The sequence below is a fragment of the Otolemur garnettii genome, unplaced genomic scaffold, assembly GCF_000181295.1.
Source record: "Otolemur garnettii isolate 467f Iridium unplaced genomic scaffold, OtoGar3 scaffold00011, whole genome shotgun sequence".
NCBI lineage: Eukaryota > Metazoa > Chordata > Mammalia > Primates > Galagidae > Otolemur > Otolemur garnettii.
The window spans coordinates 29882583-29910130 of NW_003852406.1; the positions used below are offsets into that span (position 1 = coordinate 29882583).

At 35.9% G+C, this 27548-nt stretch overlaps 1 protein-coding gene across 1 annotated transcript in view; it reads right to left on the reverse strand.

The window, feature by feature from the left end:
* IREB2 (iron responsive element binding protein 2) overlaps window positions 1-27548 on the reverse strand; it is a 60082-nt gene that overhangs the window by 7179 nt on the left and 25355 nt on the right. The window contains exons 3-19 of the mRNA XM_023510040.1: window positions 25064-25218; window positions 23915-24133; window positions 21687-21756; window positions 20721-20904; window positions 19616-19755; window positions 17068-17239; window positions 15500-15600; window positions 12801-12917; window positions 11616-11775; window positions 10405-10540; window positions 8929-9013; window positions 8042-8198; window positions 7618-7742; window positions 6002-6106; window positions 5768-5910; window positions 1978-2125; window positions 1769-1891 (exon numbers count right to left, since the gene is read on the reverse strand). Of these exons, the coding sequence (XP_023365808.1) occupies window positions 1769-1891; window positions 1978-2125; window positions 5768-5910; window positions 6002-6106; window positions 7618-7742; window positions 8042-8198; window positions 8929-9013; window positions 10405-10540; window positions 11616-11775; window positions 12801-12917; window positions 15500-15600; window positions 17068-17239; window positions 19616-19755; window positions 20721-20904; window positions 21687-21756; window positions 23915-24133; window positions 25064-25218 (2340 nt within the window). The remainder of the gene's footprint in view (window positions 1-1768; window positions 1892-1977; window positions 2126-5767; window positions 5911-6001; window positions 6107-7617; window positions 7743-8041; window positions 8199-8928; window positions 9014-10404; window positions 10541-11615; window positions 11776-12800; window positions 12918-15499; window positions 15601-17067; window positions 17240-19615; window positions 19756-20720; window positions 20905-21686; window positions 21757-23914; window positions 24134-25063; window positions 25219-27548) is intronic.

Sequence of the window (27548 nt, forward strand, 5' to 3'; positions counted from 1 at the left end):
CGACTCTGTCGCAAAAAGAAAAAAATAAATAAATAAATAAAATAAATGAATAAATGAAACTCTGGCTCAAAACAAACAGAGACTAAATACATTTTCAGAATAAAAAGAACCTATACCTATAATTAATGCTTATAATTAATATCACAGAAGGATGAGAATTTGGTTTATTACTATAAGGTAGTTGATTTTCAAGCAGTATGTTGCAAGAGGATCTTAGGCATGCTGTAAAAAATTTTAAAGATAATTAATTACATTTCTTTTTCTTTTTTTGAGACAGAGTCTCACTTTGTTGCCCTCAGTAGAGTGCAGTGGTGTCACAGTTCACAGCAACCTCAAACTCTTGGGCTTAAGCAATTCTCTCGCCTCAGCCTCCCAAGTAGCTGGGACTACAGGTGCCTGCCACAATGCCTGGCTATTTTTTGGTTATAGTTGTCATTGTTTTTTGGCGGGCAAGGCCAGGTTCGAACCCACCAGCTCCAGTGTAAGTGGCTGGGCCCTAGCGGCTGAACTACAGGCACTGAACCATCATTATTTATTTATTTATTTATTTGAGACAATCTTATTATGTCGCCCTTGGTAGAGTGCTGTGAAGTCACAGCTCACAGCAACCTCAAACTCTTGGGCTTAAGGGATTTTTGCCTTAGCTTCCCAAGTAGCTGGGACTATAGGTGCCCACCACAATGCCTGGCTATTTTTTCTTGCAGTTGTCATTGTTGTTTTAGCTGGCCCAGACTGAGTTTGAACCCTCCAGCCTCCGTGTATGTGGCTGGCTCCATAACCACTGTGCTATGGGCACAAAGCTCATTAATTATTTTTGAAAGAAGTTCAAAGCACAGTAAATATATTCTTTTTTTAATCTTTTTTTGATCAACATAATTTAAGTGTGCTATGGAAGCTCAACTATAGGTTCAAATGTGCTGTGAGATAAAAAAGGTTGAAAAACACTGCACTAAAAAAAAAAAAAAGCAAAGAAAAGAGCTACTTGAAAGGCTGAGGCAAGAGAATCACTTAAGCCCAAGAGTTTGAGGTTGCTGTGAGCTGTGACGACACAGCACTCCACCAAAGGTGACGTAGTGAGACTCCATCTCAAAAAAAAAAAAAGAAAAAAAAGACAGTGTGCTAAGTTCTTAAGAGTATTTGAACTTTAAAGGAGAAATTAAAGATTCAAGAAGATGAAGTTTTCATGATATGCTATGAGGGTTGTGTTCTGGGGAGCCTTTTTACAACTAACTCGACTCGTAAAGAGAAGCGCTTGTCAGTATGAAATAGCAGGAAGCACATGTCACATGACTAGTCCTTCCAGCAGACAGCCGACCTGCCTTACAAGAAGGAAACAGTCTCAGGAGGAATGTTTCCTGGCAAAGAAACGTGAGGGTGGGGGAGAGGTGAAATCTCACCCACTACCTGAGTCCCTTAACCCCTGATGGAGCAAATCAGAGAAAATTAAATGAAAAGAAGGCAAGTAAAACTACCAATAGGCATAAGTAATTATCCTAAAATAATAGTTTAAGACAGAATCTCTTTTCCCTCTACCATACTGACTTCCTCACTGATCCAGGTTTAATCAAATTCAGAGTACTAAAACACAATTAACTAGATGAGTACAAAGTACTAGCTAAGATCACTGAAATAAACAACCTGTAAATGAGATTCAAATAAGTATTAAAAAATTCAAATAGGCAAAAGAAACTTTGACAGAATGTTATTGACAAAAGGGAATATGTAAAACCCTTTGAAGCTTAAGATGATAAATTTTAAGAATTAATACCAGCAAATATGGTCCTTTGGCAGCCCAGTCTCTTGAGTTTCCCGAACCATATTTTTTTCCTGCTAAAATAATCAGTGGAATACCTTCTTTCTGGTACAGCTCGGCAGCCTCAAATACATCTAGCTGTAGATTAAAACAAACACAAAAATCTTTAATACAAAATTTTGATCCAGTTAACAACTGCCTAAATACTTTGTATACATTCTTACCATCTGTCCTGATGGAAAATGAATTGTTTTGGGAGCTGGCTTTCCAATAAACTTATTAAAAAGCTTGATATTTGCAAAAGTGCCTCTTGTCATCACAGCATCATTTCCTCTTCGGGCTCCATAAGAGTTGAATTCTCGAGGGGTAAGGCTACAAGAAAGTTACCAAAGTCAGTTTTCAATCCAGACGGAAAACAGTCACATACTATTGTATTACTGAGCTGTAAAACACATTCAAGAACATTTTTTAGTTAGGGAAAATTTCAAACATGTACAAAAGCAAAGACACCAGAATAGTGAATGTCCAGGTACCTGTCATCAAGCAATAATGATCAACTCAATGGACTCTTTGTTTCTACTATAGTCACCTCCATTAGATTTTGAAGCAAAACTCAGAAATCTTATTATAACTCTATATATTTCAGTGTTTCTCTAAAAGTCAGAGACTCACTCTTTTTTTCCTTTGGTAGAGAGACAATATAGAGAGGGTCTCACTATATTGCCCAGTCTGATCTCAAATTGAGATTACAGGTATGAGCAGCCACTGTGCCCAGCCCTGCTATATAGATTCTTTAAAATAGATCTTCAACCTGGGCATAGGTGGCTCATGCCAATAATCCTAGCACGCTGGGAGGCCAAGGCAGGAGAATTGCTTGAGGTCAGGAGTTTAAGATCAGCCTAAGGAAGAGAGAGATCTTATCTCTGCTAAAAATAGAAAAAATTAGCCAGGTATGGTGACACACACCTTGCCTGTAGTCCCAGCTATTTGGGAGGCTGAGGCAGGAGGATCACTTGAGCCCAGGAGTTTGAGGATGCAGTGAACTATGATGCCACTGCTCTTCAGTCTGGGCAACAGAGTGAAACTCTGTCTTAAAACAAAAAACCATCTTTATGTAGACATATTTAAAAAAACCCCACAATAATTTCTTTGTATCAGATAGCTAGTCAATATTCAAACATCCCTGATTTTTCTCCCTATTTTTTTAAAGTTGCTTTGTTCAAATCAGGATTCAAATGCGGTTCATAAATGCATTCAGCTGATCTAAACTATAAAGTCTCTTTTAATCTGTAGATGACCCTAAAACAACACGGGTTTAAATTGTGAGGGTTGACTTATATATAACTTACATATGACTGTTTTTTGAGACAGAGGCTCACTATGTTGCCCTTGGTAGAGTGCCACGGTGTCAACAGCTCACAGCATCCTCCAACTCTTGGGCTTAAGTGATTCTCTTGCCTCAGCCTCTGAAGTAGCTGAGACTACAGGTGCCCACCATAACACCCAGCTATTTTTCTGTTGCATCATTGTTTAGCTTGCCCCAGCTGGGTTCGAACTGGCAAGCCCCAGCGTGTGTGGCCAGTGCCTTAACCACTGTGCTACGGGTGCCAAGCCTAAAATTTATTTTTATTGTTTGGGATTCATTGAGGGCACAAATAATTTGACTATATTGATTGCATTTGTTAAAGTCTCTCTCTCTTATAATTCTGTCCCGCCCCCAAGAGTTGTGCTATATACCATGACTCTCCAACCCACTCCCTTCTCCCCTCTTCCCACTGTGTGACTATTTTTTAATCAAATGCCCATTGAAAATACAGTATTTGTAGGACCCAGAAACTCATGTACACCAAGGGCTAACTTTCCATGTATGTGGATTCTGCAGGACCAAGAGCAGGACTTGAATATGCACAGATTTGGATATATAAGGGTGGTCCTGGAACCAAACCCCTACACATACCCAGGGACAACTGTCTGTGTTCCCTTTCCTCCCTGTCTAGACTGGATTTACTACACCTCCACAGTACCATTTAATATATCCTTCTGTCTTTTGTGTTTCTTGTAAACCAGATGTCAGATCCAGTGGTTTGATAAAATTTCACATTTTTAATTTCTGGCAACAAAGTACTCAGGAAGCACATGATACTCAATTGTCTTTTTCTGGAATATTATCTGCAATTGATTATCATGGCCTAGATTGATTATTTCAAATGAGACTGCAAAATGGTGATTCTCTAATTCAATCATTCCTTCTTCATTTGTTAGTTGGAAAACTTCTATAAATTCTCCTTCATCAAGGATTTGGTTACCCCATGTAAGAAAAGCTGGTTAAAGAACTGATTGTTTAGGGTGGCGCCTGTGGCTCAAAGGAGTAGGGCGCTGCCCCACATGCTGGAGGTGGCAGGTTCAAACCCAGCCCTGGCCAAAAACTACAGAATAAATAAATAAATAAATAAAGTATCTTTGATTACTAAGAATGTGAGTTATTAAAAAAAAAAAAAGAATTGACTGCTTATGGGTGGTGCCTGTGGCTCAAAGGAGTAGGGTACTGGCCCCATATATTGGAGGTGGTGGGTTCATACCGAGCCCCAGCCAAAAACTGCCAAAAAAAAAGAAAAGAAAAAGAATTGGCTTGGCGCCCGTAGCACAGTGGTTATGGCAAATGCACCAAGGCTGGCAGGTTCGAACCCAGCCTGGGCCAGCTAAACAACAATGACAACTTCAACAACAACAGAATACCTGGGCACTGTGGCAGCTACTTGGGAGGCTGAGACAATAGAATCGCTTGAGCCCAAGAGTTGGAGGTTGCTGTGAGCTGTGATGCCAAAGCACTCGAGGCAACATAGTGAGACTCTATCTCAAAAAAAAAAAAAAAATTGACTGTTCTCCAATTTCCAAAAAAAATGAGCTGATTTTTGTTTTTTCCTTTATTATAATCATGCATTTAAATATACTGCTATGCTTCAGTCCCTTCCAGTTACTATTCTTATTGATGCTCAACATGCCCCATCTTTGAGCAGTAACAAATTCAAGCTGGATTACACGTCAAACCAGACTACATAGGACTAATCTTTATAACATATTTCAGTGAAAAATCTTGTCATCTGAATTGTTCAAGCATCAACTTAAGCATTAAAAGGTAATCAGACAGTAGTATTACAACTTTTTTTTTTGCAAAACTTTGTCTCTGGTGTCAAAATAGTCCGTCAATAACAAAGCAATTGCATATTACTAATCATGTATAAATGAAATAAGATTTGACTAGCTGCAGATATTTTCATGTTTGTTGTTCCTATAAAATTTTAGGTTTAAGAAGCAGAAATTCAGGCTCGGCGCCTGTGGCTCAAGTGGCTAAGGCGCCAGCCACATACACCTGAGCTGGTGGGTTCAAATCCAGCCCAGCCGCCAAACAACGACAGCTGCAACCAAAAAATAGCTGGGCGTTGTGGCGGGTGCCTGTGGTCCCAGCTACTTGGGAGGCGGAGGCAGGAGACTCGCTTGAGCCCAGGAGTTGGAGGTTGCTATGAGCTGTGATGCCACAGCACTCTACCCAGGGGGACAGCTTGAGGCTCTGTCTCAAAAAAAAAAAAAAAAAAAAAAAGCAGAAATTCATTGTCTTTTGATTTCATATTAGTCTCATGTGCATTTTATAGCCCATACAATACACATTTAGATTCTGTACTCCAATAATGGGAAGCTGGTAGACCCAAATGATCAGGCTACATTTGGTAGGTCAAACCAAGCTGACTTTTCAACAAAGTACACTGAAAAAGAAAAATTTTATTTCTAATCAGTTGTTTATATAGACTATACAGGATCAATTTAAAACAGTAATTTCAATTTCTAAGATATAAGCAGGTGAAACAGGTGACCGTAGCTTTTTTAAGTCAAATGCAACAACAGATACCTATGACAGCATGCAGCACGTTTACTGGATAAAAGAACATGACCCGTTGAAGCCTCTTAATCAGTGAGAAAGAAGACAAAACAAAACAGCTTAAAGCCACACACACATACCCTCTGTTTGTCAAATACTTAGCAGCAGCACTATTCCTAGCGATGCTTCCAGCAGGTGATATATGATCTGTCGTAACAGAGTCTCCCAAATATAGTAAGACATGGGCATTTTCAATAGGCTGGAGTGCAATTGGCTCTTTGGTCTAAAAAGTAAAAAGTTCAAGGCATTGAACCCTTTGCAAGATCTTAGCTGAAAACAATCTTTAAAAGATCAAAGGCTAAAACAGTACTTACAAGTTTATCAAAAAATGAAGGACATCTGATATAAGTAGACTTTAAGTCCCATGGAAACAAAACTGAATCTGGTGCTTCTAAGGAATTCCATCGTTTATTTCCCATCTGTGAATATGGTTTTAGTTAATGAACCAAAAGAAAGATAAACATTTCAGAAAAAGTGGCTTATAAAACTGATTGGGGGAATAAAATAGCATGTAGATCAGAATGAAAAAAAGGGCTAATCCATTTGGAAAGAAAACTAAAATAGTGAATTCTATAAAATAACATTATTTGGACAGAATAAAGATCTGTTTACCAAATTCCAGCATACCAGATCTTCAGAAACACCCGAAGAGGTAAGTTTCAATATAAACTTAACATACAGTTTCTTCCTTAAGGCCTTTACCCTGATTGCTCCCTTTACTTAGGAAGCCCTGTTCTTTGTTTAGATACGTAATTCACCTCCTTTAGAACTTTGCTCAAATATTTTCCACTATTCTATATAAAAATGCAATCTGCTCTCCAAATTTTTCACAACTGACCCTCTTTACTTTCATCTAGGTTTTCTATAGTACTTACTAATTTTTAACAAATAACAAATATTATATAATTTACTTAATTTTTCTCTTTATAATTCGCTGCCTGCCTTTCCCCATGAGAATTCTGAGTTTTACTGTGTTCCAAACACCTGGAAGAGTATGATCCCTGGCACACAGCAAGGGATCGATATATATTTGCTAAGTACTTTTTCTGCCCTCATATTTATAAAGTTCTTAAAAGTTGTCTGTATGTGCATAAAAACATCTCTGGAAAGATGCCAAAGACATCACTGGTTGCTTTACAGAAGCAAAGTAAAGGGCCAGGAAATTGGTGGGAGGGAGATTTCATTGCTTGCTCATTTCTTTGAATTTGAAAATATCTGAACGGGAGTGACAAATACAAGAGGTTTCTATGAAGTGTACTCACATTCAGGATGCCAAATACAAAGGGTACCAAATATATATACATATTTATGTACACATTTTAAGAAAGGAAAAACTATTAAAAGTATAATACTTGATGTATACCTATGACAAAAGATGAATACAAATCACATTTGAGCAGCTTTTGTAACTGTACAAGTCAAACATGATTTGAATATTAAAATTTTAACAGTTTTTTCCTTTCTTAAAATGTGTAGACTTATACTCTGTGTTTGCTATACACTTCAAATAAGTAAATAAAATCAATTGTAATACAAAGCCATTCCCTTTGTAATTATAAATTCCACATATAAAACAACTATTACTCATTAACAAATTGTGTATACACAACAATAATTGTTTTTTTTTTAAATGGGACAGAGTCTCACTATGCCGCTCTCGATAGAGTGCCAAGACATCACAGCTCATGGCAACCTCAAACTCCTGGGCTTAAGTAATTCTCCTGCCTCAGCCTTCCAAGTAGCTGGGACTACAGGCGCCCACCACAACACCCAGCTATTATTTTGGTAGCAGTTGTCATTGTTGTTTTAGCTGAGATATGGGTGCCGAGACCACAATAATAAATTTTAATTTTTATTATACTTACAAAGATGTATGAAATAAAAAAACATGCAACTTTATTAAACTATAAAAGAGACAAAAGACTCTTACCTCTATTTTTTCTTTTAATGTTTTAAACATGGATAGTATAACATATTCTTCTTCTACCTGATGAACTTCTTCTCGACTAGGCCAAATATCATGCAGGTAAATGTTTTTGCCAGCAGGGTCAGTACCTGGTTAAATAATTTGAACATGATATTCAGCAAATAAAAATAACTCCCTCAAAATGTTCACAACTTTTCAAAGACATATCACAGAAACCAAGTAAATTATTCAACAACAGGATGCTTCAGCTGGAAGAACTAATTACTTGCAACTTCACATGAACACAGAAATTAATAACTACATAAGTTTTCCTGCAATAATTTGAAGAATGGACAGTCTAAGAAACATTTCAAAAACACAGCAACTTCTGGGGGAAACGTGTGTGTGAAATATGTGTGTACATATACAGAAAGGAAAAGAAAGATACCTAAAGGCTCTGTCTGGAAATCTATATTCACTGTGCCTGCTATGGCATAAGCTACCACTAAGGGTGGAGAGGCAAGATAATTGGCACGAACACAATCACAAAGGCGACCTTCAAAATTTTTGTTTCCAGATAAAACTCCACAGGTAACCAAATCACCCTGAAAAAAAAAAACACACACATACACATATTCAATCCACAAGATGGTACAAATTTAGATAGTCATAAATAAGTAATATTAAATATCACAGTCTGAGGGCTAAGCAATCAAAAAACACATTAGTAATTTTTAGATATGGAACTATCAACCCTGTAAATAAACTTAAAAAAAAAAAAAAAATCCTAAAAAAAGCCCCCCAAACAAAAACCAAAACTAATTCCTTACATTATCAAGAAATTATTTCAGCCGGGCGCAGTGGCTCACGCCTGTAATCCCAGCACTGTGAGAGGTTGAGGAGGGAATTGCTTGAGCTCAGGAGTTCGAGACTTGCCTGAGCTAGAGGGAGACCCCAACTCCTAAAAAAATGAAAAACCCAGCCAGGCGCTGCTGCAAGCACCTATAATTCCAGTGGCTTTCAGAGGCTGAGGCTGAGGCAGTGGGACGCCCACAGCCTGAGTCAGAGGTTGCAGTAAATTATGACGCCCTTGCATTCTGCTCAGGGTATAGGGTGGGACTCTGTCTCAACGACAACAACAACAACAACAACAAAAAAAGAATTATTTCAAAGACCAAGAAATGACTCTGAATCATTTTAACACTCCCAAGTTTCTCTTCCCTACAGGTACAAAGACTATATGGAAATATAAATACATCAATATGTTTTCTAAAATTTAATAACAAAATATAGTTAAGAAGTCATTTAGGTGGCTTGCTGATCCACACATTTTACCTGTTTTACTGCATTTAAAACTGCTTCTGATAAGGGTGCGGTATTTCCCACACATGTTGAACATCCATAGCCAACTATTTCAAATCTGCATTTAAATAAAAAAATGTGAGTGGAAAGTACATCATGACATTCATAAAGAAAGGACAAGTCTTATCTTTTAATTCCATCACTACAATAAGATTACTTAGAAGAATATTTCTGGCTCGACGTCCGTAACACAGTGGTTATGGTGCCAGCCACATACACCGAGGCTGGCAGGTTTTAACCTGGCCCCAGGCTGCTAAACAATGACAACTACAACAAAAAATAGCCGGGCGTTGTGATGGGCACCTGTAGTCTCAGCTAGTTTGGTGGCTGAGGCAGGAGAATCACTTAAGCCCAAAAGTTTTGGTTGCTGTGATGCCATGGCACTCTACTGAGGGTGACATAGTGAGACTATCTCAAAAAAAAAAAAAAAAAGAAAGAAAGAAAGAAAAGAATATTTCTGACACATGGATTAACCTTTATCAATAAATAAGAATGACCTTTTAAAAAATTAATATTAAACTTCCATCCAAATGGGTTTAAACTGTAAAGTATCAAGAGGATTTGACTATAATAATCTGACCAAAGGACCCAAAACAGGCATTGTAATTGGGTACCCAGATAGAAGTAAATGTTTACATTCTAAACCAATTAAACCCAAGAAAAGTCTCTGACAATAATTCTAAGATGATCTAACTAAAAAGAGGTATAATCCAGGCAGCGCCCGTAGCTCAGCGGGTAGGGGGCCCGCCACATACACCCAAGGCTGGCAGGTTTGAATTTAGCCCAAGTCAGCTAAACAACAACTGCCAACAACAAGAAAACCCAAATAAATAAATAAAAGAGGTATAATCCTCTAAATTACTTCCAGATCCTATTCCAAAAGCAAAAAACATAAAATTGATCAATTTTGCAAAGAAATTAATGATATATGTAAGATAATCCAAACTGTATTATGAAAACACATCAATTTTTTTTTATTACCAAAAAATACAAAAATTATCTTTTCAAAGTTCAGGGACAGCTGAATTTATATAGTGTATGTCCAATAACTTCACAAAACTACATTAAGACAATTTACTCCACAAATACAACCTGTAAGATTTCATTCTTTTCTGATCTCCACAATTCATGAAAATTATGTACTTCTTGGTACTATTTCTTTAACTGTGTATCATTATTATTTGATTTTACTTGTTTTACTATTGAGGATCAATGAATTATCATGAAGATCATATCATATCTTGTAAGTAGCCAATGAGCACCTTGGTCATCGGCTATATCCAATAAATATTTGCTGAGTGATAAGGCCTCAAAGATTGTGTGACAAAAGTTAACCAATAAAACTAAAGCACACTTTTTTTGTCATATTGTTGAATATGAAAAGTCTCAACAAGTAGTATTGACATGTACTTAATACCAATGTCAATTAAAATAGTAACTGTCACTTACCCAAGCTTACTAAGGTATGGCAATACTCCACTTGAACTGAGGTAATGTGTAACCATTCCACTGCCTGGAGATAAACTTGTTCTTATATAAGGTTTAACATGCAGACCAGCTTCAACAGCCTTTTTAGCCAAAAGACCTGCACAGTCAACAAACAATGACTTAAATAGGTGAGAAAAGGTTTATTTAATATACTTGTCTCCAGTTCAGACCGGAACAAAAGTTCATATTCATAAATTTACTGTCATTATTTTGTCCATTTTATCTACTGATTTGCTTCATTTAAAATACATTAAAAATTATAGTAGGGTGGAGCCTATGGCTCAAAGGAGTAGGGCACCGGCCCCATATGCCAGAGGTGGTGGGTTCAAACCCAGCCCTGGCCAAAAACCAGAAAAAAAAAATTATAGCAAATATACCACCTTTATGTTGTAAATTAATAAAGTATAAGATGACACGGCATCATTCATACAAATAGAAAGGATGCACATATACAGTAGATATTAACTGAACCATTTTTAAATGTCATAATGACACTAACTTAAGGGCAATTTAACCCTTACTATCCATGGTTTTATACAATGAATTGTTCTCACGTGTATATCAACAGATTTCACTTACACTTCTTTCAAAACTCTCAATGAAATCTAGCACACTATTTACAGTTAACTTCTAGTAATCAAGAAACAGCTGCTAGACTAGATGTTCATGCCTAGCACTCTGAGAGGCAGAGGTGGGTAGACTGCCTGAGCTCACAGGTTCAAGACCAGCCTGAACCAGCAGGTGCCTGTAGTCCCAGCTACTTGGGAGGCTGAGACAAGAGAATTACTTGAGCCCAAGTTTGAGGCTGCTGTGAGCTATGATGCCATGGTATTCTACCAAGGGTGACAAAATGAGACTGCCTCAAAAAAAAAAAAAAAAAAAAGAAACAGCTGCTAATTAACTATATATACACTAAACAAAAGCAGATATGACCTAAAATTAAGTTGTGTAAATTATAGTAAAAAAAAAAAAAATTACCTTCTGTGTAATAAAAACAAAATTAATAACATAAATCAAACTCTTTAAGATCTGATAAAAAAATCTGAGAAAGTCTCTGAATATCAAATGTTAGATACTGATATTCAAACATAATCTAAAAAACAGAACGTGAATAAAATGGGACACATATAATAATTTAGGAGAAAAAAGTATGACCATAAACCATAACCTACCTGCAGCAAGCATGACGGATGGATTACAATTATTGGTACAACTAATAACTGCAGCAATGACCACTGACCCATGAGATAGCTTATATTCACTTCCTTCATAATGAATGGAGACGGTATCATTTTGCTTTTCAGCTGCAATTTGGAAGCCTTTAAATCCAACCTACATAAATTTGCACAAAATATAAATGAAATATTCTAGATAAGGATAGGAAAAAAAACTGAAAAAAAAAAGACACTAGGCATTGATAAATTCTAACTGTGAGTGATGTGAGAGGCCTATAACATAATTTAAATAGTTATAATAGGAATCACAGGCAAAGTTTTTATTATTCAAGTGAGTCTAGTCAACTACTCAGAATCTGGATCTTATTTGGCTTTGTTGTTTTTTATTCATTCCTATTTATAATAATTCACAAGAAAGGATACAAACCATTTTCTATTAAAAAATGGCCCTCAAGATTTGCTCCGAAATGATCTTATGTTTATGAGTGTGGTATAGATGAAACATAATAGGCTATGAGTTGGTAATTAGTGAAGCTGGACAACTATATGGCAATTCATTACATTATTTATTTTTGCACAAGTTTAACATCTTCCAAATAATCAAGAAGCAATCATTAAAAGAAAGGCTCTGAAAAGAAAGCCAACTACTAGTTCTCACAATAAAACAGACAAAGTGACAAGACTGACTCCGTGATTCTCACACAGAAAATACAAACCCCTCCCAATGCCAAAGAGATCACTTGTTACTCAGTTACATTTTATCAAATTTTATGAAAGTAATTACAATGTCATAGTTTTGTTCCTAGCATAGGAAGTCACAAAAGCCTGGAATGGTGCTATCTAATAAAACTTTCTGTGATGATATAAATATTCATTATCTGTGCTATTCAATGTAAGAGCCATAGTCACATGTTTCTAATCAGCATTTGAAAGAAGACTCCAGTGACTAAGAAACTCAACTTTAAATTTTATTTAATTTTAATTAGTTTAAATTTTAATTTAAATAGGCACAATCAATCTCTGACTCTCACACTGAGAGTGGGAATAGCTTACCAAAAGAACTTATGGTGCATACCACAATCTATAGAAAGGCAGCTGCGAATGAGCTTATGGGTCACCTTGTTGATTCCTTATTACTTAACACAAAGCTCGTTGACAAATGATAACAATACAGAAACTTACCTTTTCTTTTAAGCAAGCCTGGAAATCACTTTTCATATCTGTCACAGCAACTCTATCCTGAGGTCTTTTTGGACCACTAACAGAGGGAACTATTGAATTCAGATTAATTTGGATCACCTAGAAAATGAGAAGAGGAAGACAAGAAATCAGAATCCCTAAGAACAGGCTTAAATTCAAGCATTACTTTCTGAAGCAGAATGAGTGATCATTTATTTTAATGCAATCTGTTTTAATGGTCAAAATAAGGATTTTTAAAACAAGCCCATTTAAATTTATAAAATACAACATGAAAATTTTCTAAAAGCAAGACTAGCAGATCAGTATATAACCAAACTACCACAACACTAATCATAATGTCCACAAAAAAACCCTAAGGTTTCCCAACTGTGTTTTTTCCCACAAAGATAAATACTCTTAACAGATGGCCAGTGATAAAGCAGATGCCTATACCAGCTATAGACTTAGTGCGCCTCTTGAGTGCTAAATCCCCGCCCCCCTTTCTTGCCTGCTTTGTGATCACGGAGGTAACTGTTGTTTTTTTTTAATTGCTGGGGAATCACTGAGGGTCATGGAGATAATTGGGGTTTTTTTGAGACAGTCTCACTTTATCATCCTTGGTAGAGTGCCATGGTGTCACAGCTCAAAGCAACCTCAAACTCTTGGGCTCAAGCAATTCTCTTGCCTCAGCCTCTCAAGTAGCTGGGACTACAAGCGTCCACCACAATGCCCAGCTGTTTTCTTGTTGTAGTTGTCATTGTTGTTTTCCCGGGCCAAGTTCGAACCTGCCAGCCCCAGTGTATGTGGCCAGCGCCTTAGCCGCTGAGCTGAGGTAATGGTTGAATGCTCGAGCATTTCTCCTTTGTTAGCTTGCATGATAGGAAGCCTGGACAATAAAGGCCGCTGCAGGGACACAGCAGAAAAAGGTCTTGCTGGACAGACTCCTGCAGACCAGGCTTTTATTCCTTGGTTAAGAAATATTTTGGCAGGGTACGGTGGCTCACACCTATAATCCTAGCACTCTGGATGGCAAACGTGGGAAGATCCCTTGAACTCAGGAATCTGAGACCAACTTGAGAAAAGTGAGACCCCATCTCTACTAAAATCAGAAAAAATTAGCCAGATGTGGTGGCAGGCACCTGTAGTTCCAACTACTCCAGAGGCTGAGGCAGGAGGATCCCCTGAGTCTAGGAGTCAGAGGTTGCTGTGAGCTAGGCTGACGCAGCAGCACTCTAGCCAGGGCATCACAGAGAAAGACTCTGTCTCAAAAAATAAATAAGATCATATTTTGTTAAAATCCCACTTCCCAACTAGGTCTCTACTTATTTCTCATGCTATTTCTACAATTTTCTTTGTGAATTTTATGTGGATAAAGCCAATTTGAAACTTTCTCTTCACTATAGTTTTCATTATTATTTAATAGCTATGTTTATTCTGAATTATCTTAACCATCTTTCTTGCACTTTTGTTTAACAATTCAGGTGATCCAAGTCTTTGCCCTTAAGTATGCATTTAAGGAGTTTCTCTTGAAATCCACATCTTGATTTTAGTTTTATTTCTTAATATGGTCAGGTTTTTTTAAATAGGCAAATTTATGTCATTTTTATTCTACTCAGTGTAATTTTTCCATCCAACTTTCCTTTTTCTTTGCAATATATCTTTTTAAAGAATATGAACAAAGCACTAGATTCATTAAACAGAGGTGAAAGGAACCAAAAAATGATCAAAGTTGTTAAAAAGTTAAAAAGTTTTGCCCAAGTGTTACACAAATTCAATTCCTCTGGTTCTATACGAAGCTTTTTAGTACACCTATATGTATTCATTTATTCACCTGAAGTGTTTATTAAATATTTACTGTTTTAAGAGCTGGGGTTACAATGCCAAATAAAACAAATTTCCTGTCCTCATGGAGCTTACTTGTATTCTAGTAGAGGAAAGACAGACAAGCATACCAATTAACAGATATTGTCAGGTAGGAATACGCTATTAAGAAAAATAAAGCCAGGCAAAAAAACAGATTTTCCCACAAAAATAGCTTAACACTTAACCAAACCCATGATAATATCAAGATATTATAGACTTGACATATTCCTAGAAAATGAATTTTATTTTATTAAGTGAATTCTGCCTATTTCAACATAAATTTCCAAAAGATATTTGCGTACATTGTAAAATATCTTTGAAACTAACATTTAAGACCATATAACAGTGTATCTTTTTAATAAAATATAATTTTGCAAACTATAGTCATAGACCAGATACAGATAATCAAAATGGATTACTTTGGGAAAGGTATTACAGTACTCTTATTGTAAAATAGAAAAAATTATAGCAAGAATTAGGAGTTAAGATTACATTTTAAACACTAAAAAAACATACTTGAAAAAATGTTACAGAATACACTACAATAAAAATTTTTGTAAAATAAAAGGACTAGGTTACAAACATATTTTTTAAATAATAACTATCCCTTTTAAGCATTTACTATGTGTCTGGAATTATTTTATGAATTTGTATTTAATCTAAGAATCCTATGATGTATATATTATTGTCATACTTAAGAGATGAAGAAACTGAGGCAGAAAGGCTAATTGCCCAAGGTTATATGGTAAATAGTTTCAGAGCTGGGATTCAAACCTAGGTGATTAGGCTCTGAAATTTACACTCTTAAGTACTATTACCATGGCTTAATTTGCACTTACCTGGGAGTATTCAGGTTCTCCTGAAGAATTCTCGTCATTTCGAAACAATTTCACAGCTTTAAGGTATGTTTCCATTGACTCGAGTTTGGCTTTGTCAAAACCTAAAAAGATGATAAACAAAAATAGTAAACTCCAGTTAAGGAATTTTGAAATCTTTGAGAGAAAAAGAGTCCTGAATTCCAGTGATAACATAAGACAAGTGTGTTACTTATATATTTATTTAACTTTCTCTTTCTCTCCCTGCCCTTGAGAATCCACTATCTAAGAAAGCTACATGGAGCAGCCACATGTGGGTGTTTTGCCTGACAAGCTTAGTCAAGACCCCAGCTGAGCTGATAGCCAGTATTCACTGTCAGACCTGGAGAGGAACCAGCCTTCAGGATTCTAGGCATTACTTTCAAATCTTACAGGTTGAGGCCCAGGCTTCATAAAGCAGAGACAAGTTGTCCCCACTGTGCCCTGTCTGAATTACTGAACCAGTGAACCACTGAAACTGTGAGGCAATAATTATTGCTCTTGTAAGCTGCTAAATTTTAGGATAATTTGTTACAAAGTAACAGATCACTAATACCGTAATGCAGGTTAATACTCAAAGAATGAGTTACCTCTAGCCGTTTCTCTCCTGAATGTTCTACCAACAAAATCCAGAAGTTTTGCATTTTATGGGGACCATTCCTCTCCAGGGTTCCACATGGCCAGTTATCCATTTTGCCATGTGATTCACTGACTTAAAATAATCTGCCCCTAAGTGAAAAATACTAGAATGTATCCCCCAAAGTATCTATGATTAGACCTAAGTAACTCAGCAATGATTACCTCACAAAATTAAAGAGATCATACTTTTTAAAGAATATTGGCCTTATGAAATGTCAATGCATCCTAGTTTTGCAGGTATTATTTCATTTATTTCAGATTAATATGAGGGTACAATTAAGTTACAATGTTTTCATTTGTTAGGTAGAGTCCCAATTGTAGTTGTGTCTTGCACCCAAGAGGTGAGCCATATACCCTTACATTGTGCCCATTAAGTGGGAGCACATGATCCCCCCCCTTTCCCACTCCTAGTACTTTCTATTTTAAACAATCAATAAAAGATCAAAAATTTTGCAAGATTTGCAACAAGTAGCCTTTTGTTGCTTTTTGCAAAATTATGTGCATCTTGTTCTTTAGATAGAATACTGATTCTAAGTCTTTTTGTCTGGCAGGTCCTGTACTTCTGGATATAGAAGGGAGCAGTTGTGAACATGCTCAAGGCTGACTTGCATTAAATTGCAACCTCTGATCGCTAAGAAAGAGTGGAGGTGGCCATCATTATGGGGAAAAAAGTGAGGTTCAGTGGTCCGAATAATTCCTTTAAATCACTGTTGGGTCAACAGGGAACTAGGGTTTGAGAAGATAACACTCTTCAGAGACATCTGATACAGATGGAGAGCCATTGTTTATAAATAAGATAATTTCACAGATATTAAATAACACATATCTGCATGTAAGACATAATTTATTATGAAATGTAGTTAGGCAGACACAACGGAAATGTAACACATTTATTCTAAAGATCTTTTTCTTACCTGTATGTTCTAAATGTTTTAATGTCACATTGTCAACAGGGAAAAAGCTGAGGATAGCACCATACTCTGGACACATGTTTGCTATTGTAGTTCGATCAACTATAGATAATTGTGAAACTCCATTTCCAAAAAACTCAACAAACTTTCCAGCCACTCCTACTTGCCTGAGGTGCTATATAAAGAGATACATAGAAACACACAAAATCAGCAATGATAAGATTAGTATGGATTTCCTGAAAACTACATCTAATTTTTTACCAATACTAGTGATGAAACATCAACTTCTTCTGGGTTTATAGGTATTCTCAGATAAATAATCAAGAGAAGAGTGGTCCAATGTCACTGTTAATCAGGGCCTAGCTGGGTATGGTGGTTTGTGCTGGCAGTCCCAGGTACTCAGAAAGCTGAGGCAAAAAGACTGCTTGAGCACAGGAGTTTGAGGCTACAATATCTATAATGGTACCACTGCACCCTAATCTGGGCAACAGAGTGAGACCCCATCTCTTGAATGAAAGAAAAAGGAAGGAAGAAAAGAAAAAGGAAGAAAGAAAAGAAACCAGAACAACAACAAAAAAAATAAAGACAGACAGACAGACAAGAACCTGATAGCTCAAGATGACTTTGTCACACTTTAATCTCTCTGAAATTAGGATATTTAGACTCAAGGGTATGTGTACTTAGCTGACAGTGGTATATTTTTCTTTTTTTGTAGTTTTTGGCCGGGGCTGGGTTTGAACCTGCCACCTCCGGAATATGGGGTCAGTGCCTTACTTCTTTGAACCACAGGCGCCGCCCTGATAGTAGTGTTCTTAATCACTAGTGGCATGTTAGATTTATAAAATACTAATATACTGATGAAATTACATATTTAAATAAAAATTAACACTGGCTTTAAGTTTTTTCAAATTGTAACTACTGATTCAAATATTTACATTATTAATAATTATAGGTAAATTCCATTTCAGTAGAATTTCTAACACATTATCTCAAACTTTTTCCTTTTTACAATCACTTTTCTTTGTTACTATCAAGTAACCCAAACCGTTACTCATCTTTTCTAACTTGAAAAATAGTTTCAGGTTGGTACAAGCAAAGTACCTAGGGAAATAAATAAGAATGATACTACACTCAACCCTAGGAATAATATTAAGTCCTAACATTTTAGAGGGGTTAGGGATTATTTAAATCTAAATTCTTTTTTATAGATCCAGAAACTCAAACCTTACATAAAGACATTTCTTTGTACTTATGGTTATATTTTTAAAGATGAGAGAAATACAGATTAGATACACCAAGCCAGATGCTATTTTCATCAAATTAAGAAGGTACTACAATATTTACATTTTGGAAGATAACACGATTGATTCCCCCTATAAAGATCATGAATAGAACAAAAAAGAAGTAATAACATATTCAATAAATGCAAGCATACATAATTTTTCTTGAACAATGAATTAATATGTCAAAAACATAGACAGTAATGTTGCTAAGGAAAAACACAATAAGAGAAGTCTAAAGAGCAGCAATAATTTTCAGGATGTTTGAGAACTGATTTCTCTAAAAACATAATGGGATATTCCTTTTCCATTAGGAATAATCTTGCAATTCCCAACTTCTTGATCTTTTGGTACCATACTCGGAATCAATCATTTCTTTAAGTTGTCAATTTTTTTTTCTAATTAGGGAAGAAGGATCAATACCAAACACTGAGGGAGGCATTATCATTTTCTTACCCTGTAGAGTAGTTTCCTGAAAGACTTTAGACCAATAATCTAACCAAAAATGCTGAGATGCTGGGATCCAAATTGGGATTATATGTGGAACACTTTCCAGGTACTTTCAATGACCAAAATGGGACTTAATCATTAAAGTTAGGGAAAACCAGAAATTTGGGATGCAGAGTTACAAATTATTGTTCACCAGGAAACCCTTGAACATATATATTAATATGGTCATCAAGAAGCTCAGTCAATGTATTAAAGGCATGCAGCCAATATAAATTAAGAGAAAAGGTTTCTTTTTAATACTTCAAAGAAATGTTAAAACAAATAAAAAAAATCTGACACATCACATTTCTAATGTAACAGGCAAATAATTCAATGAAAGGAGACAGAATCAACCTTTGCTAAATGATTTTTTAGTTCATTTAGAGTACACATACTTTTTGAGGTAACAAGGCATTAATAAGGCATAATGGTTAAAAGCATGGACTCAAGAACCTGACTTACTATTCAATCTGATGACTCTTAGGTACATCATTAAACCTGTGTCTCAATTTTCTCAGATTTAAAATGAGGACAGTAATAAATAGTACCTGTCTCACAGGCTTGTTATGAGCAATAAATGAGCTGCTTATGTCAAGTAAACAATGACAAAACAAAATTTTTTATACTTACTCGTACAAAGTAATTGTTGTTTGCTATTATTACTGTGATGATAACTATGATGACAACATCAGAGATCTGAGGATGCAGTGAGGAACCCAAATCCTTGCTTTTACAAGACTCCTTCATTTACAAGTCACACAGCTACCACAACTATAACTTACCTTTGTAACGCCAAGAACAACATCTATGGATGTAACAAAGGCATTTGATGTCCCAGTTAACTCACATCCAACCACTTCTGGTAAAGTAAGAGAAACTGGTAGACCAAGCATAACTGCTTCTGTTTCAATGCCTCCAACCCCTAAAGTAATAAAGACAAGTATAGTAGCACAGTACATTTAAAGAGAATTTTAGTTATCTCTATAACATTTGTATCTCTAGGTGTTTCACACAAGCTTATCTTACATAGTGCCATAAGCTTTGTTGCAGTGCTATTAATGTGGACACTGAACCCAAGCCTTCTCAAAAAGATGACTCCACGTGCATGGTTGAAAAAACCTGATATTTTACCTTTATATTGAATTCGGTAAAGATTTAGTGAATATTTATTATGATAGGCACTGCACTACGCTCAAGGTATAAACAGAGCCTAGTCCCTGTCAACTTCAAGGAGTACAATTTAATAAAAAAGACCCTGCCCGTGAACAAATATAACACCCTGTAAAGAGTTAAGTACCAAGAAGGGGGGGGAGGGTGTACATCTAACTCAGTGTAAAACTAAGGCTTTTAGAAGATACCTGAGGTTAGTCTTAAAGAGTTAATAGTAACCTCATTTCAATAACAAAAATGATGATCAGTGGAGTGTATTCTGCCAGAAGGAATAGCCTACACAAAGCCCTAAGGCACAAAAGAGCACAGCCCACTCAGGTAAATAAATGGCTAGTCTCTAAGATGGGTGGGGGCCATGGCCAAAGGGGCTTCACCTATAAAAGGTGAAAGAACGTGTAAAATGCTAAGGAATTTGAATTCATAAAGAAGGCAAGAAGACTCACGAGAACTTTAAACAAAACCTCTGTAGACATATCATCACTCAATGACTTCATAAATGGTAGCACTGAGCTGCAGACTGTGCAAATTCCTATTGATAAATCCTCTTTTACCACACTGCTCACAAACCCTTGAGTTAAGATTTTGTTGTTGTTGCTATTATAGATGAAAAAAATGGAGTCTCAAGGAGGCCATAAAGACCTACTATTTGTGATCTTTTACAATGCTCTTGACATCCGCACCCCCAAAACAATTAAATATATTTGGTCATTTACTTACCCCATCCCAGAATTCCCAAACCATTCACCATGGTTATATGTGAATCTGTGCCAACTACACTGTCTGGAAAGAGAAGATCCTCTTCTTCAAAAACCACTCTTGACAAATATTCTAAGTTTACTTGATGAGCCATTCCAGTTCCAGGAGGGATTACAGCTACATTCTTAAAAACTCTTGAACTCCACTGCATTTTGTTTAAATTTTAAGAAATACAAATGTTAGTACATTATATGAATTTGTGCTTACAAGCTATAAAGGAATATTGACACTAAAAATATTTTAAACAATGTCCAATATGATAAATTCCAAGTTCACATCACATACTTAAACACAAGTATATAGATACCAAACCTAAACATACTTGTTTTGTAGATGACCGAAACAAAGTTAGGTCAAATAAAAATGTTCAAATTGTCCAGATGACAGTGGCATTCAACTGTGTTCCAAGGATTCTCAGGGTGGGAAGGAAGGCAGGCCCAATGTGCAGGGTCTTCCTCTAAGCTCTCTTAAATTAGAGCCACTGTGGGCCAGGCGCCGTGGCTCATGCCTATAATCTGGGACGCTGTATGGGTGGATTGCCTGAGTTCATGGGTTCAAGACCAGCCTGAGCCAGAGCGAGACCCTGTCTTTAAAAATAGCCAGGCACTGCAGTGGGTACCTATAATCCCAGCTAATTGGGAGGCTGAGGCGAGAGAACTGCTTGAGCCCAAGAGTTTGAGGTTGCTGTGAGCTATGACATCATAGCACTCTACTGAGGGTGACAAAGTGACTCCACAAAAAAGCCCAAAAAACTAGGGCCACTGTTTTCATCTTTCTTTATACACTGCCGTTTCCAATAAAACTTTATTTAAAAGAATAAAAAGGTTCTACTACTATAAAGCCTTTAAATACCATTAAAGATATAAAAGTTGTACATATCAACATTTTATAAATTCCAATACAAAAATTTCCCTGAATCACTTATACCTTGAAAAATTGAAGCCTCTCTCGATTTCTGCCAAATTCTACTTCTTGATTTTTTAACACTGTTTCAGGTCTAAAAGAAAGAAGAGCTGGCATTAAATATATGTAAAAAAGACTTGCCTTGTTTCTTTCTAAGTCATCATTCGTTATATATATATATATATATATATATATGTGTATATATATATATACACACACACACACACACACACAGGCATATTAAAATCCTTGGAGGAATAATTTATTAGACTTCTCAGGGTTCTTTGCCAACAAGTTCTGCTTTAAATAATACATTAGAAAGTTATAGAAAGGAGTTATTATTTTATATAGCATAAGAAAGTCATGCCCACACTAGCATAAAAAATTGTACTTAAATCATAATAAAAATAAATGCTAAGTTTTGCTGGGTTTTCCAATGCAAGAAAGGAGGGTAGTAGCTTATTCAACAATAAGCATGTACATTTCTCTCCACTTGGCTCTTGAGTCAGTTAAACAAGATAAATATTGATGGACAACATCTCAACATCATTCTATAGTTTAAACAAAGTTTCCAGCAAAAATCTTTTATTCATTTTGCCCCAAATCAAAGGTTCTATTTTATGTATAACAGTTTATGTGGATTATAAATATATTTTACACAAATTATTTAAGAGACAAAAACAACTGACCTTTAAGCAGTAAACAGTACCAATTTTAGATAACTTTTTATCTAAAAAAATATTTTTAAAAAATTATTTCAAACAGCTTTAAGTTGTTTATTTCACCTGGCAGCTGGTGATTAAGTGGTGACTAGAATGTCAACATACCTTAAATTATACATGTCCTCCAGGGCCCAGATAATTACAGTTGTCAACTTTTTTTTTTTTTTAAACAAATTGCTTTAATAATTCATGGCTCAGTGATCTTTTGAAGCTTAGAGAGATTTTTCTCAGAGCCTCAGGGAACACAGCTTTCTAAAGCCACAATTATTTTACCTTTCCATAGCACTGAGGGTATCATACATTTATTAGCTCATAACCTGACTTTAAATTAGGCAGTAATTTCAAGTGCCAAATGTTATACTCTCACCTTTCAAACCCTCAATTTCTTGTTTCCGTCTATAATTAATACTTTACTGATGTACTAAAGAACATAAAAGAGTTACTGTTTTCATACAGCCAGGGACTATAATATAACCTATCATAATACTTATAATTTAGAATTCAAAATTGAAGGGAAATGTTACACAAGATTGGATTTTTAGAAATAAAAAAAATATATGCTACTAAGTACTTTAACACTCTGCCAATTATAAAGGGAGGACCATATTAAGGTCTTAGGAAGAACACATGATGAAGTCGCTATAACCTGAGGCTTTATAAAAATACTCAGCCTAAAATTTTAGAACTAAAAAATCTAGTTCAGAGACAAAGGGAACAATGCATTATTTGGCACTTAACATAAATAAGAGAAGGTATTATTCTTAGCTATTCTAAATCTTAAATGTGTTGAATTTTTTAAACGTAAAGTATAAGTCATTTTTTATTAAATTAAAAAAAGGCTATCAACAGTGGGATAAACATAACTCTTATAAAAATTAGACTCTGGACACTATAGCATATGAAAATTCAAGACACCAAACTCTTTTTCTTATTCTGAGAAATTACTTACTGGGAAATCTAGCTAAAACCTAAGAATAAAATTCTTTTCTAGGTATGTTTACTATTTTCCATGGTACCATATAGGAAATCACTTATTTTAAAGGGCTTATTAGATTTAATAATAATTATATCCTTAACATAGTGGTCTGAATACAGTAGGAAAAAATAAGAAACCCCCAGTAGGAAAAAAACTACCAAAAAATATATAGGAAATTCACAAAAGAATTTGTGAATCCCACTTTTCTGAAGAAACCCCCAGTAGGAAAAAAACTACCAAAAAATATATAGGAAATTCACAAAAGAATTTGTGAATCCCACTTTTCTGCCTCATTAGTCATAAAAATAAAATATATTTACAGATACATCTTAAGGTTTGCTTCCTAAAGAACAGAATTAGAAAACAGTATTTCCATACCACCACAATAATTAAATTTGCTTCTTTCAGTAAAATAGAAAATATACATAAAGATACAATCCAATACATAAGTATGAAGACAATGTAATAGGAATTGGGTGGGAAGGAGAAAAACATGATTTCCTTAACTGCAAAACAACCTGGCACTAATAAATATTAACAAAATAATCTCATACTCAGGCACTGGTTGCAAATGAAAAGGACACAGGATGGGTGTATTCTCAATCTGTGAAGAAAATGTTCCTGAGTTCCGGCCTAGTTCTCCAGCATCACATGATCCTCGGCAGGTAGTCTGGCCTCTGCAGGGGAGCTTCTTAGGCTGCACTTTAAGTGGAGAGAGCTTTCCTGCTTTCTGCAGGTCACCACCTCCAGGATTTGGCGCATTCTGTATTGTACTATCATTCCAAAAAGAAACAAAATAAAGCCATTTAAAATGGACAGCAATTCAGCTCTTTAGAAAAAAGAAACGTAGACTAGCAATGTCATCTGGAAGTAACTAAATGATGTTCAAAGGCAAACGTATCATTTAATTCAAGTTTCAAAAGCAAATCTTACATTATAAAAAACAGAAACATGTAATTATCACTTCCAGAGATGAAAACATAATCCTAAATGTCCCATAGAATCATTTTCATATACTCTATACCAATTAAAATAACTTTTAGCAAATATCAAAACAGATCCCCCCCCCTTCCCCCAACAACTTAGAAGGTCAGAACTACAGTTTAAACTAAACGGCAAAATATCTCATGAGTTGCAGTAGGTTGTAATCTTTCTGCTACTCCAAGAAATGTAAAAATGAAAGCTGGTGCAAATATATCTTCTCTAGTATGATATTAGTCAAATGGGCCATATAAATATAAAAAACTTATTTCAATGTTAGGAAAACAGCTTTAGTGAGCTCAGTGTTTTCAGTCACCATTAGTTGAAGACATTCACGGCTCACATCATTCTCTGTGAAAGGTAAATAGGTTAAAAAACAAAACAAAAAAACCGAATTCAAATGTTCACTCCAAAAAGTAGGCTCTAAGCTTATACATAAAATGACAGTAGAAGTACACAAACTGATGAAAATAAACTCAGACCGAGTATACAAAAAGTCACTAATCCACAAACTTTCCACCAGTTTTTCCTTTTCTATACTAGTCAATACTAAATATTGCACACTTTCCTCTGGTGTTAATTATCTTTACTCCTTTTCCTTTTATCTTCCAGGGGATTGGTTACCAGTTTTTGGCATTAATTATCTCTACTCCTTTCTATACACTTCCAGTGGATTAGTTACCAGTTAACTTGGATGGCTATAAATGTCTGTATTGAAGTACCATTTACTGAAGTCAATTTGTAAAGAATGGTCAACTGTAAGATCGGTTGGACAGGCAGGATGGACTTTCTTAGGGTCACCTCCAAGAGTTTTCACTGCCTCTCTCATAGCAGCAAAATCCACCATTGCCGGTATTCCACTAAAAATAAAGAATAATCAAATTACAGTTCTAAGTATTCTTATATATGCTTAATAAATAATTTACACACATTCATCTTTATATTCCAAAAGTATCCCTTTTTTAGTTCATATTCATTCATCTTTAATAATGTACTTATATTACACAAAATTAGATGCATCTTGGTTTATTTATTTATTTTAGAGACAGAGTGTCACTTTGTCACCCTCGGTAGAGTGTGGTGGTGTCACAGCTCACAGCAATCTCCAACTCCTGAGCTTAGGCGATTCTCTTGCCTCAGCCTCCGGAGTAGCTGGGACTACAGGTGCCTGCCACAACACTCGGCTATTTTTCGTTGCAGTTTGGCTGGGGTTGGGTTCAAACCCACCACTCTCAGTATATGGGGTCAGCGTCCTACTCACTGAGCCACAGGCACTGTCCTGCATCTTGGTTTAATGAGAATTAACATTAAATATTATTTGATACCTTGAGTGATTGGGATGGATGTACCAAAAATCAAACTAGAGATGATTTTTGGAGGCATAAGGATTTGAAGGAATTATCTATATTCTTCTGTCTTATATTTCTTGATGCCTGCTTCCCTAGTTCTACTCCCTTTCCCCCAGTGCCTTTTGTTATCCCAAAGCTATCCACAAGTAGCCTTGACATTTTACACTCATTCACTCATACATCCAGGCAACTATATAATAAGCATTTACCAAATGCTTACAATGTGCTAGACACCAATTGTACAAGGCCAAACAAGACATAGCTCTGGTTCTCAAAGAATTTGTAGGGAAGATAAAGTTTGCAGAATAGTATCATCAGTACTGTAATAGTGGCATATAGGGAGTACACAGAGCAGTGGCACACAAACCAGACTTGCATGGGTAGGTGGGGAAAGGGGACATTCTAGCCAACTCCTACACTTCCTTCCAAACTCAGCTCAAGGTTAACACTTCCAATAAATAACCCCTGTGCACTCAGATCAGACAAAGTCTTTCAGGCTACTGTAAAGACTTTGGATTTTATTCTTAAGTGTAATGGAAGCCAAATGACACATGGAATAATGAATATGATCTGATTAAGCGTTTTTAACCAAGTCCCTCCTCCTACTGTACAAAGAAGAGACTACTGATTCTAAATATGAAATTAAGGATACCAGTTAACAAACTATTGCAGTCCAGCACTCTGTGAGGCCGAGGCGGGTGATCACCTGAGCTCAAGAGTTCAAGACCAGCCTGAGCAAGAGTGAGACACCATCTCTAAAAATAGCTGGGCTATGGTAGGTACCTATAGTACTAGCTATTAGGGAAGCTGAGACAAAAGAATTATTTGAGAAGAGTTTGAGGTTGCTGTGAGCTATGATGCCACAGTACTCTACTGAGGGTGACAAAGTAAAGCTTTGTCTCAAAAAAAGAAACAAAGAAAGAAAAAAAGGAAAGAAACAAACTATAGCAGTTAGTCTTGGTAAGAGAGAATGGGCCTAGAACCAGGATGATGGTGGTAGAGATGGTAAACTGACAAACCCCACAGGGCTAGAAGGTGTTTAAAAGAATCAAGGCTAATCCTAGATTTGGGGCCTAAACAAATGGGAGTCTATGGTACCATTTGTTGTGACAAAGAAGACCTGGAAAGAAATAGGTGAGGTGCCATGGCCCAGGCCATGGAATAGGGAGAGGAATTTGCTTCCTTAACACAGATCTTAGCAAATCATCTTTCTGTGCCTTGAGTTCTTTTTCTGGAAATGAGAATAGTATGGAACTTATTTGGAAGGATGACTGATCATAAGACTAATGCCTTACATGTACTATTAGTATAATTGAGAAGAATGACATATTAGTTAAGAGTACAACGTTGGTGCCAGACTACCTGGACAGAGTTCTGGCTTTACCATTTCCAGCACTGTGATCTTAGGCAAACTATCTGATCCCTCTGTGTCTCTATAGTTTCAGTAAGGTGTCTGTCAGTGAATAAACAATGTGCAAACAAATAATAAACAACAATCCTAGAACCAGGATGATGGTGGTAGAGATGGTAAACCGACAAAACCTGCTGATAGCAGGGCTATGGGGTGTTTTAGGGAAAAAAATCAAGGCACTATTTTAGGTACTGTTATAAGGACACCACACATGTGAATACACTTCACCATTATGACCGTAAGGCTGGTACCATTTTACACATAAGGAGCAAGGCACAAGGAAATTAAGTAACATGGCTAAGGTCAAGCAGCTGATAAATTAGAGTCAGGGCACATTGTAAATTGACAATGTTGGCTGTTATTATGAATAACAGTAATGATCTCTCTCCCCCACCAAAAAAGAAATACGGAGACAATCAAGAAATAAAAAAAAAAAAAAAAAAAAAA